The following is a 12,967-nucleotide window of genomic DNA, read 5'->3' as shown; positions in this document are numbered from 1 at the left end:
CTCCCGACCTCAGGTGATCTGCCTGCCTTGGCCTCCCAAAGTGCTGAGATTACAGGTGTGAGCCACCGTGCCCAGAGGCTGCATCTGTTTTATTCAGCAAGTATTACCTAATCTCCAGGCATCATGCCTGGCCCAAAAGTATAATCAATATTTGTTTAAAGAATGATAATGGGGCTTTAGGAGGTCGAGGGAGATGGACGACTTGAGGTCTACAGTTCAAGATCAACCTGGCCAACACAGTGAAACCCTGTCTCTACTAAAAAAAAAATACAAAAATTAGCCAGGTGTGGTGGTAGGCAACTGTAATTCCAGCTACCAGGGAAGCGGAGGCAGGAGAATCACCTGAAGCTAGGAGGTAGAGGCTGCAGTAAGCCAGGATCATGCCACTGTACTCCAACCTGGGTGACAGAGCGAGACTCATCTCAAAAAAATAAATAAATAAAAATAAAAAAAAGAATGAATACAAGGCCAGGAACAGTGGCTCACACTTACTCACCCAGCACTTTGGGGGCCAAAAGTGGGAAGTTTGCTTGAGCCCAGGAGTTTGAGACCAGCCTGGGAACATAACAATACCACATCTCTACAAAAAATTTTTTTTAGTTAGCCAGGCATTGGCCGCTGCCCCGTCTGACAAGTGAGGAGCCCCTCTGCCTGGCCACCCCGTCTGGGAAACGAGGGGCACCTCTGCCCGGCCGCCCTGTCCGGGAAGTGAGGAGCGCCTCTGCCCAGCCACCCAAATTGACTGGTAAGAGAGGAGTACCTCTGCCCCACCATCCAACCGACTGGGAAGAGAGGAGCGCCTCTGCCCGGCCGCCGCCCTGTCTGGGAACTGAGGGGCGCCTCTGCCCGGCCGCCGCCCTGTCTGGGAACTGAGGGGCGCCTCTGCCCGGCCGCCGCCCTGTCTGGGAAGTGAGGGGCACCTCTGCACAGCTGCCGCCCCATCTGGGAAGTGAGGAGCGCCTCTGCCCGACCACTGTGCAACCCTCCAAGTGTGAAGTTGACAGCCTTGTGTGTGATCTTCCTGCTCTCCCCAAGTTGCATTTTCAACATTAAAGTTTACTTTTTAATGAAAAGTTTTAAATTGGAAAAAAAAAAAAAATTAGCCAGGCATGGTGGCACAACGACTATAGTCCCAGCTATTCGGGAGGCTGAGGTGGAAGGATCACTTGAGCCCAGGAGGTCAAGGCTGCAGTGAACCATGATCATACCGTTTTAAAAAACAGTAACAGTAAAAACAGTTATCGAAATTATTTAAAATGCATCATATCATATCTTGAAGTGCAAACACATTCTATGACCACCTGTTATGTGATTAAATTGGGGCAGATTTTCATGAAGCAGTTCCATGGCTACCATAAACATTTATACATGATTCCACTACTTACCCTTCTGCCGAGAATCTGGTTGATAGCTGCACTTTCTTTTAGAGTACACTCAGCGACGACATTCGCTCTCATTTCTTTCATGTATAACATAAAAGCATTCAGAGGCTTCTTAATGTGAGGTCTTTTTGGCTCCTGCTCCTTTCTCTGTTCATGCTGAGGCTTCCTAAAAGGTGGTGGTGGTTAGGGGAAGGGGTGGAAGGAATGAGGAAGGGATGGAGGAGGAGAGAAGCAGAGCACCTGCTCACATGGCTGCACTCAGGATGGGGACAACCCTATTGCCTCAGAACACCACCAACTTGGAAGAGTAGCTCTTGACTCATCTGATGAAACACTGGGAGGCAAACCACCCATCCAATAGGGCTTCCTATCTACTCAGTGACTGAGAATAAAACGCTTTGGTTTGAGAAAGTGGACCTGTCATTAGAGAACTATGAACACCAAGTAGAAATGGACTTGGCATTGTGAAGATGCTCCAGGTGGGCTCTGAGGCTGAGTTCTCTGGTCCCCTCAGAAGAAGCTGAACACACAGCACAGGTGATCATTCCTCTTTCAGAATAGAGGCTCTTAACTTTTGCAGGGGGTTAAGGACCACTTCAAGAAGCTACTAAATCTTTGGACCTTTTCCCCCAAACAAATACATGTTGACTTTGCATACATTTGCAAGGGCTTTATGGACAATCACATGCTGCCTCCCATCCCCACCCTCCCATTCACAAAACCTAGATTAAGAAGCTTAATTACTAATCTCTTCAGAGTAAATTAATTTAGCCCTGCACTCACAGTCTGAGACAACCCTGGCCCAACAGGGAATCTTGGGCTTTATTTGTTCCTTTCCCTTGAATTCTGTGCTATTGAAGCTTGGAGCCACCAGAAGAAAGTGCATTAAACCCTCCAATCTACTTCACTCAGGTAGGAACAGGTTCTCCCCATTAATCTGAACCAAATGAAAATTCAGTGGTAAATGGCTAAACAGCTCAAGAGTCTTGAATGCCCATGTTCTGAAGATTCTTCCATTTTGTTGAGGTTCCCATGATCTTTTAAGGTCCACACTCCTTTGCAACCTCAGAATCAAAATCAGCACAGTAGGAATGAGGCTGCTTAATGTCCTCAGGGACAGAGCTTTCAAGGCAGAGGTGCACTGAGTTTCACAGTCACAGAAAGGGGTGAAGGATCACTGTTGCAAAGGAGCAACAGTGTAGAAATCTTCAGTATCCTCAGGCAACCACAGCAGAGCCCGGGTGGATACTTACACGTGCATTAGGTCACTGTCAGTGTGGGGATGTTCCTGTTTGACCTGAGGTGTTACAATAGCTGGATGAGGGATGCCAGTTGTGTGGGGACCAGGAGGACCGGGAATCATATGATGAGAAAACCTAAAAGAAGGAAAGAGAAGAAAACAATGTACTACTGGCTGCTGCAGCAAAAGCTAGATGGAATTTCAAAGCAATCCACTAACTGCTACTGGCTAAGAATAAAAACACATCTTTATGCACAGAAACATTAACTATAGAGTGGGCTGATAATTATTTTTTTTTCTTTCTATATTCGGGTGGAAGTATTTATAATTATTTCCTGTAGTTTTTTGAAACAAATAGTAGAATCTGACATTTTTCCTAGGAGGGCTGTAGGCCATGAGATTAAAAAAAAGTGAATCATTTTTCTTGCAAAGCAATTTTGAAATAGGAATTTCACTAAAAGTAATTATTGGAAATATAACACTTTATTTAAGACTTAGCTTTTTAAATGCTTTTTAAATGAAGGCAAAAGACATCATGTTTTAAAATCTCTGCCTATATTCCTAAGCAAACCATCACAATGCGAATTTTCTCATATTATTGGCTTTCTCATCCATATTAGGAGGGAACAACTGAGAAAACGGATAGGAATCAATCTCCCATTTAATAAGGTTTCCATTAACATCATCCAAAATGATTTTCTGTGCAGAAATACACTAATGTTTCAGAGATCTCATCTTATGGAAAACTGGTAAGAGAAATAAGGAGAAGAATTTAAAGGGAGGATAAAGTTTTGCATCAAGGTTAAAAACTACACTTGCCAAAGGCTTTTTCCCCAAGTACGCTTGGACAGCATTAAAAAAATCTTAAAATATCCACCACCAGCCAACACAAAGGAGGGAAACTGCCATGCAAGAAAAATAAAATAAAGACAGTACTTTCAATAAGCTCTCTAGATAAATTTGGATATGTTTTAGAAATTTTTGCTTTTCAAACTGTTTTAAAGTAAACATTTAATTCAGCAAGAACAACATTCTCGGGTCTTTTATCACAGCCTATACAATTAATTTCCTCTTCTTGAAAGGAACTCTGCTAGAATATATATTTTTCAAAAACAAATTTTAAAATATGAAGAAAGCATGGTAAAAATACAAATATTTGACCAAATAATGAGGCTTTGCTAAATGTATTACTTGCAAAAATACATGATGCTAGTTATTTGCCTGTGAGAATTCTATCATCAGATAGTTCTTACGATGTTATAAAGTATAAAAATATGTTTTAAGGGGAAGGATATTAATTCCACCTCCTCCCACAATCAGCTACATTTACAACTCACTGAAAAAAAAATTTTTTTTAAACTGTAATTCACCACAGAAACTTTGAAAACTATACCCATATAAAAAAGACATATTCACAACCAGTTAATAACCCACCAGTTTGACTTCCGGCACAATAATGCTAGCTCCCTTGACAAAGCCACATCGAACACACAGATGATGCACCCCAAATGTGTGTGTACATCAAGCACAGGGCACAGAGCCATCCTCTCCAGAAGCAAAAGCATCATACACAGCAGCTTCTCGGTGCGGCGCGGCAGGCCTCCCGAGCTCCGCTGGCACGACCATGTCCACACAGGGCCTGATTCACACACTAGGACGCACACCCTGTATGGCCTGCCAGCCTGTCCGCACTGTTCTGTCTCCTCTGACAGCCTCCGTCCAGGAAGACTCTAGACTATCTGGGCATTTTCAAACACTGCCGCATCAAACTGATACAACTTTCCACAAAGGAAGCAAATTATAGAGCTGAGACCAAACCAGTTTTATCCTCCTCCCTTACCCCACCCCCGGCATATTTTGAATCAAACAACTCTTCCTTCTAATGTCCGCTTTCCGGACAGTTTCCATCCCACAGTCAGGCGGCCATGAATTCATTTGGAGGCAACGCTTTCCAGGGAGGCTGAGTCCATCCCCCGATGGTGTGGCTGATCCAGCCAGGGCATAGCACAGAGCTCCTACCCGGGACTCTCTCTGACACCTAGTGTGGGAGCCAGGCACACTGCACAGACAGACACATGGCTGAGGTATGCACCCTCCTAGCCAACCAAAAGGCAAGCAGAGGCGCACAGGATGCAAGCACGAGAAGAGCAACTTGTCCTCGAGCGCCCCGGTTTCCACCTCCACCTACCTGGACATGGAAGTGTCGACTGACAGTGAGGATGGGTAGGGTTGCCTGAATCCACCCGTGATGGGATATACAGGCTGACCTTGCCTGAGGTCACAGAAGAAAGGAACCCATCAATGACAAAACACGAGTTACCAACCAGTAGTAAGAGTTGGATGAGGGGAGAAGAGGGAGATATTCAAACAGAATCTTGTGGAAGCATTACAGACCCCGGCATTGTTTCAGATATGTAACCGTTCCCCTTCCTCACCCTCCACCCAATCAAAGCGTCATTTGCCTTCAAAGAAATCTCCCACCCTCAATTTTGAAACAAACCGGCCACCAATTATGTCTCTTTTATCCCGTCCCCTCTCCCAATCCCATTAATGCTTTGAACAAAGTAAGCACTTAAATGTTTACTGAATATAACAGAACCCTGAGAACAGTGAAATATTCCCTTCAGAGAAGGAGCTGAGTGACTTCTTTAACTGAATATTTGAGAATTTCAGGCAGGGGAAGAAAGAAAATAAAATTGTATATTTATATAAAAATAAACAGTTTTAAAACACTGTACCTTTTCCCCCATATTCATGTTAAAGTCAAGAAATAAAAGACTAATTCACTGGAATTATTTTCTCTCCACCCTGAGAAGTCCATTTTTCCCTGTGTTCTTTCTACATCTCTCATTTTTCATTTACATAGACTTTATTTCCAGCTGCCAGTGGTACAATTCAGCACAGGACTATTGCCCCTAAGTCGCTAAGTTCAAACAGAATAATTGATCTAGGTTTGAAAGTGTATGCATAATCAATTAAATTCAAGCAGTTACTGACTAAGAGATGTAATGCTAGGGGGAGAGAGAGAGAGAGAGAAAGACAGAAAGCTGGACTGTCCATGGCAGGATGACCCTTCCTAGCTGAAGAAGGCTAATGCAAGGATGTACAGGTAGGGAGATGGGGGAAAATGACATAGGGGCTGTGACATAGAGAGTCAAGTGGAAAAAAGAGAGAAACAATTGCTAGAGTTGAGCATTATTTCTATGGAGTGAGAATTGGGGAGGGAAGAGTGGAGAGAGTATGGGAGTGGGAGGAGGAAACGTTGTGGGCTAATCATAAAATAATAAAAATAGGCTATACTATGTTATTCTTCCTTCCCAAAATATATTTCCTTCACCTTCATAATTGATAAGATTTTGGAGGCAGCAGTAAGCATATTTTTAGAAATAAACAACAAAATAAAGAGCATTAGCATTTATATTCAGAAGAAAAGAAGGCCCCCAAATCAGTTTTTTACTACTCTGAACTCAAATTGGACACTTACTTCATTAACATCCCAAAAATGCTCTTATATTGTTGAATTTCTCTCTAGTTATTTTTGTCATTTACCTTACTTGCCCACTTACAAGCAAAGGTAGATATTAAATGTGTCTAAATTCATTTTTGAAAAATATAAGTTGTTCATTAAAAAAACCTAGAAAAGAAAAACCACACTGAGTACTAACTTTGTACAGGCATAGCAAATGCCCAAAGCCACAAATGGAATCCATAAAACTATAAGCTTCAAAGCAAATGCTACAGTCATTTTCTACCCATAATAGCAATCAGATCAATCCATTTCAAAGTCTGTATGTTTTTTAATCTTTTAAATTGAAATGAAAAATGAATAAAGTTAGCACCTTGCTTGTTGCTATGAAATTTTCTCAACTCCTCAAGTGTTACCATTCATAAATCTAATTTCCATGAATGCAAAGTGGAGGAACATGTGTTCAAATGCCTGGCTGAAGGGTACAGCAAGGTTCTTACCAGCCAAGAGGTGGGGTGATCTGTCCAACACCACCCGGAGACAGGGGATAAAAAGTAGGGATATCAGGAGCTGGAGGATGTCTGGACATGCCTGTTAAACAGAACAGAGAGGTATTATTTGCACATTCACAGGATATTTAACCAGAAACGCAACAACATGTTTTATACCATTCAAACTTAAGGTTCAGAATGAAACAATATTTATTCACCAGAGCCAAAGAACAGGAGTCAATTTGTTAGCTTTTCTCAAGATTTCAACATCTGGGAAAACTGGGCCTTCAGACAGTATTATCCTAAGGAACTCAAAAGGAGTAAAGATGCTGCTAGTAATACAATCATCAAAATAGACTTTTAAATTATTTATTTTGCCCTCAATATTTCACATTATTTAAGAAAATGGTAGACAATTGTTTTGTATAGAATGAGAATCATTTTTTTTGTAGAATGGAAAATGACAGCCCTTCATAAGTAGATGGCTTGCCATGGTGTTCAAGGATTAGGTAAATTGCCATTTTTGTATTTTTATTGGTCCCCTTATGGACACACAGATTTGAGAAATGTGACACCTCAGAGGATCAAAGATTAATTAGGAATCATCTTCAGCCCCATAATGGTCACACTTGATATGATTCATTTGGTCTCTGTCTAAGCTCTTCATCGAGTTGAGTCCTCTGGGCTGCAAGGTCAAGCTGTTCTGGATTAGCTGAATTCCACAGAAAATGAGAGTGCCACCAAATTGGTTCTTGAGCTCACACTCCCTGGAGTACACTGCCCTGAAACTGTGAAAACCACCTAAAGATTATATGTAATCCTAGTCCCAAGTGACATCCCTTTATACCTTACCCTACGTACAGAAGAAAAAAAATGACAAGACAAATGCATAAAATGTAAAATATAAAAACTTAGATTCAGTGTTTTTGGGGGAAAGTGATTCAGAACAGAAAAAAGCCACAGATGTGTCTTCACGTAGCTAATGATGGCTTTAAAAGACCATTTCCATATACAAGCACAAATTCCAAGGTTTAACACTCAGATTATATGTTTAGTGACTGTAAATATCACATACTGGCTAATCTGTGGAATCAGATGAGTACGTGGAAGATGTTTCTTAAATATTCTGCTTTTTACTATTTAAAGTGCCTAGGAATTTCATTTGTATCTTAAAGATATTAAAAGCCTTCAAATTGGGAATGACAAGAAGTGCTGTCTTGAAAGTTGGTGTTAATTCAACTTTGAAGTTAGAATGAACTATTCCTCAATTCTTACAGAAAGTAGGTGGGAAGGAAAAAACGTTCTTTAATCTCTCAAGAGAGGGCTTACCTTAAATCATCTCATGTTTTGCTGTTTTTAAAATAATGGTCTCAAATCTCCTTTATTTAAAAAAATTGTTTTTGTTAGAAATACTGACTCTTTTGGTTATAGTGGAACATAAATTTTTTACCTTAGGATTTTTGGGGGGTGGGGGAGTTTGCAGTGGTGATTCTTGACATACCAGAATCACTGAGGTGGTTTTTCAATTTGCTGTCCCCTTAACTCTGAGATCCAGATACCACCCCAGATCTCAGGGTCTGTAAGGGGATTGCTCAGTCACGGGGGAAACAAAATCAAAGCAATACGACTTGACCAACCCTGAAAAACATTAGAAACTTAGTAAAAATTTCAATGTTCTGTACTTGAAAATCGTAGCGGTCACAGACCACCTGAATTATTCACTTTATTTTATTTTATTTTATTTTTGAGACAGTCTCGCTCTGTCACCCAGGCTAGAGTACAGTGGCGCAATTTCAGCTCACCACAACCTTCACCTCCCAGGTTCAAGCAATTCTCCTGCCTCAGTCTCCCGAGTAGCCAGCACTATAGGTGTGTGCCATCACGCCTGACTAATTTTTATATTTTTAGTAGAGATGGGGCTTCGCCATGTTGGCCAGGCTGATCTTGAACTCCTGACCTCAGGTGATCTGCCTGCCTCGTCCTACCAAAGTGCTGGGATTACAGGCATGAACCACTGTGCCCGGCCCTGAATTATCTACTTTAATTTCTCTATTTCACAGGCATGGAAATTGAGGTCTAGAGAGGCTAAGTGACTGTTAAGGAATCTGTTTTCTGTCCTGAACTTTTGTCACTGGGACAGAGAGCGGTAACTTGCTTGCAGTCATATGTCTTTAAGCTTAAACTCTTACTCTCCATGCTACTCCATGTTCTAAACATGCTTAGAACACAGCAGTAGTGATACTGTTCAGAAGTGATTCAACAGAACAAAAAAATGCCAACTAGTTGGGTTTCACTCTTCTGCTAGAAGGAAGAAGGAAGGAGCTAGAGGGCAGGTCCTATGCTAGGCGTTTGACTGTTATCTATAGAAATTCTACTCTTCTTTCAAATGTTCTTCTCATAGGCAATTTTCTCTAACTTACAGCTCTGAGAAATCTTTTCCTTTGAATCTACAAGTTTTTTATTTGTACTTTTAATGTGGTACTTGGGATGCTTTTCATTTTGTTTTATTAGTTAGTCTGTGCAAATGATTTCCTATATGAGCTTATATACTGCTTGGAGAAAAAGATCACATTTTACCAATTTATGTATCAAACCATGGTTTTCTGCAGAGAAGCCTCTCAGTTAGTATTTCTGACCAACTGAACAAACAAACAAGTGAAGTCAGAAGTGTTAAAACAGACCCATTCCATATGCTGGGTCAATATCCTCAATCATTTGGCACGTACATGCAAATACATGATGTAGCTTACGTCATGTGAGCAGAAAGTGGATCTGGGTTTTCTAAATAGGTCGTCGTCCTTTAAAAATCCTATTTCCAAAGAGTCTCAGAAGTGTGTGTCTCTCCACCAACTACTATGCCACTGAAGACACATTTCACATCATTTTTTTTAAGTTTGTTTTTTATTTATTTAATTTTTTTAGAGCTGAGGGGGGTCTCACTCTGTTGCCCAGGCTGGCCTCAAACTCCTGGCCTCAAGCGATCCTTGCTTCAGCCTCCTGAGTACCCGGGATTACAAGCATGAACCACATTGTGCCCAGCCCATTTCACATCATTTATTCAACTAGTATTTATTGAACACTTACTATGTGCTGGAGGATATACTCAGCATAGCCTTTAAGATTTTTAAACTTTTATAGGTAACTTCTATAGACATAGGTGAAATAATACTGAAGTCAGACTATATGGATATACTGCTCACTAGCTATGTATTTTTGAGGAAATTATTTAATTGCTACTGTTTTATAAAATCAAAATAGGACTGTTGTGAAGAATAAATGCATTAATATATGTACTATGGAAAAGTGCCTGGTGCAAAAGTATAAGTATTTGTTGTCAATTGTAAGGATAAAATGGGTAACACATAGATAAAAACAGACATATAAACCTAGGATTTCCTAAAAGTGCTTTACTTTTGATATTTTTACCAGACTCATAATAAGAAAATTGGCATTAACATACTTTCCCTTACACACACACACACACGTGAAAACTAATGTGCTCCCTAATAGAAAATTAACCTGGAGTTGTTTTTCCACCAGTGAGAACGAGTTCTGCTGGCAAACATTTTATATTTACGCGATAGTTCTACCTAGGGTTAAAATGTGAATATGATACTCTTTGGTTGCTTTTTTCTGGCTGAGGTGGAGGGGTTGGGGAAAGATACAGCTAACTAGTAGTCTATTACGTTCTTTGAAACCAGCAGCTCTGGCCTCAGTACCATCATGCGCTAACCAGCTGAGCTCATGATATATCCCAAAAGGCAGGAGAGAAAAAGAATTAAAAGCAAGAGATCTAGAAAGCTTATTTTCTTCGCAACAAAAGTACCCAACTGGAATGATACAAACTCAGTATCATGAAAGTGAGTGCTTTTTTCAAAGTGGAGTTTATATATCTCCAGAAGTACATGATAATAAGGAACACAAAGCCCGGGATAAAACAGGATCTTTATATTAAAACAAGCATAAATAGTGCATAGACCAGAATACAAAAATCACACCAATCTTTAGAACAAAATAAAGACCGAAGAAACTGCAAACAGACAACTTCTGGTGATGACCAGTAGTCCCTTCTCTGTAGTTTTGGAGAGTTTGTTTAAAAAAAGTTTGAGAAGCAATGATACAACTTACAATTACTCAAAACAAGGTAGGGTGGCAGTAAGAGATGGAAACAGAAGAGAAACTATAACTGCAATTGAGAGCCAGTTATAAACTTAACTTTTTTTAAAAAATTGAACTGTCCTATTATTCTTGAAAGAAAAACTACTGAACTATGATTGATTTATTATTCTTTTTAAAAAGTTAATGTTTCAAAGAGTTTCAAACAGGACCTAGGACAGGGTAAGCACTATTTAATTGTTAAATAAAGAAATAATTAACAACTAAATAGGTTCCCAGACATACACACCCTGCTCGGACGCTGGTCGGAGACCCACACGTTTCAGTGGCCTACCTCCTGTCTCCCCTTGGGTATCTCACAGACACTTCAAATTCACCATGACCACGACCAAGACGAGTCCTCCCTCTCAAACTCAGCCTACTTCCTGAGACCCCTATCTTAATTCCCTTTCTCACTATACAGCCATAGACCTGACTCTTGGACATTCCTAATTTTTTGGAGGCTCTTGATTAAAGGAAGCAGGGTGGAGGAAGGACTGAGGATAAAAAATAAAACAGAGGCAAACCTGGAAATGTATGTATAAGTGATTCTCACCTTTTCAAAGTACTCAGACTACTCAAGTCTAGTGCACTAGTAACTAAGTCCTCAAATAAGCATTCTGTTTTAACAATGAAGGGAAATGAAAGCGTTAAGTATTTAATCTAGAAGTGTTCACCAGTAGTGGAAAGAACACCCAGCCTCTATGCCACTCTTTTTCACACAGTCATTAAATTTTATTATCCATTGTAAGTCTTAGAAAGGGATGGACAAAAGGGTAAAATGTAGGCAGGGACAAATTTTACCCCTTTACATTCTCTGCCTTCACTTTTTTATAAAATCTTTTATTTTGAACTTTCAAAGACCCTGATGAAGTCCAAGTGTGCATGTGCATGCAAAGAGGAACGAGCTACCCTGAGAGCAAATCCACCCTTGAGGTTTGCCCTGAGTGATGGGACCAGAAGGCTTGGTGGACCAGAGCTCTCCATCCTATTCCCAACTCGTACTCGCACATATCAGGCAGAAACAGGATGTTTTAATTTTTCAGACCTCTTGTACTATATATTTTTTCTATAAACAAAGTAGAAGCAAATATTAATACAGAGGCATAAAATAAGATTCATGATTCTTGGACTTTAAATAGAGATTTTATACATCAATGATTATTTAGAATATGTAACCTAGTGCTGGTAAATAACAAAAGATGAAACACCATAGGGATATAATGGAATAACCAAAAGAGATTCAAAAGAATAACATCTGAAGTAAAAATCTCCTACTTTCCCCATTCCTATTTTAAAATTACCAGCATCAACATGTTGTACATGCTGCAATAAATGAATATTGTAGAGTACTGAATTTTTAGTATATTTGCACAATCTATTGGTTTACATAGTGAGTGAAAGATTTTCAAAGCTGTCACCTGTGGCCCTGCTATGCTTTTCTTCTGCTTTTTAATAATGAATAATACATGTAACAAATTCTTGTGTGTTTCTAAAGAATTGCTATCAAATGAATTACTCTTGTCTTGTAAAAACGTATTCTGATCCACCCAGTGATATGGAGCACCGGCGTCCGGAGGGTCACTCAGGCTGATGAGACTTGGCTCTTCATTTAGCAAAAAAGGCTGGGAAAGACAGGGACTCTCACCTTGTTTGGAGTTGACATCTGATGGGATGTGTGACGGGTGTGATCCTGGAGAAAAGTGCTCGTCACTGTAAGTGATGAGGGGGGTGAGAGGATGGACTGCATGGGATGGCTGCACCACGGGCACTTTATTTGACTGCAAAGTAACCACAAGGTCAACAGTTAATATGGATGCTCAGCTCCAGTCTTTTCTCCCAAAGAAGAAAAATCACATAGCAGCCGTAACCAGTCATCGACATAACCCAAGAATCACCTTCAGACCTGGACAAGTGGAATTGTCTCTTTTAGAATTTTTCTCAATTTTTCCATGGTAAATACTTCTCAAATATATGAATATGTCACTGATATTCATGAGTTATCAGTTATTTCACCAGTGCCTCTTCAGAGATTTAGGTTGACCACTACTCTTCCATATGGCATGAATTTCGGTACACATCTATTTACCCTCTCTTTTAGATTATTTTCTCAAGTTAAGTCAATAAAGAGCGAATCAGAGCAAAATTTATGAATGTTTTACAACATTTGTATTCATTACGTATGTCTAGCACAAAAAGTAAAAAACTGTTCAATGAGCAAATAAATGAATAA

General features: G+C 40.1%; 1 protein-coding gene across 6 annotated transcripts in view; it reads right to left on the bottom strand.

Moving 5' to 3' along the window:
- The window catches only part of LEF1 (lymphoid enhancer binding factor 1), a 125,207-nt gene that overhangs the window by 29,207 nt on the left and 83,033 nt on the right, over nucleotides 1–12,967 (bottom strand). For 3 of the 6 annotated variants that reach the window (XM_050791009.1, XM_050791010.1, XM_050791013.1), the window contains exons 4-8: nucleotides 12,383–12,515; nucleotides 6,589–6,679; nucleotides 4,811–4,894; nucleotides 2,636–2,758; nucleotides 1,386–1,548 (exon numbers count right to left, since the gene is read on the bottom strand). In XM_050791009.1, the coding sequence (XP_050646966.1) occupies nucleotides 1,386–1,548; nucleotides 2,636–2,758; nucleotides 4,811–4,894; nucleotides 6,589–6,679; nucleotides 12,383–12,515 (594 nt within the window). The remainder of the gene's footprint in view (nucleotides 1–1,385; nucleotides 1,549–2,635; nucleotides 2,759–4,810; nucleotides 4,895–6,588; nucleotides 6,680–12,382; nucleotides 12,516–12,967) is intronic. The other 3 variants (XM_050791011.1, XM_050791012.1, XM_050791014.1) reach the window with 1 other exon arrangement.

This window comes from Macaca thibetana, chromosome 5 (assembly GCF_024542745.1).
Source record: "Macaca thibetana thibetana isolate TM-01 chromosome 5, ASM2454274v1, whole genome shotgun sequence".
In the NCBI taxonomy this organism is placed as follows: domain Eukaryota; kingdom Metazoa; phylum Chordata; class Mammalia; order Primates; family Cercopithecidae; genus Macaca; species Macaca thibetana.
The sequence above is the reverse complement of the archived record's forward strand: the minus strand, read 5'-3'. Positions and strand labels throughout refer to the sequence as shown.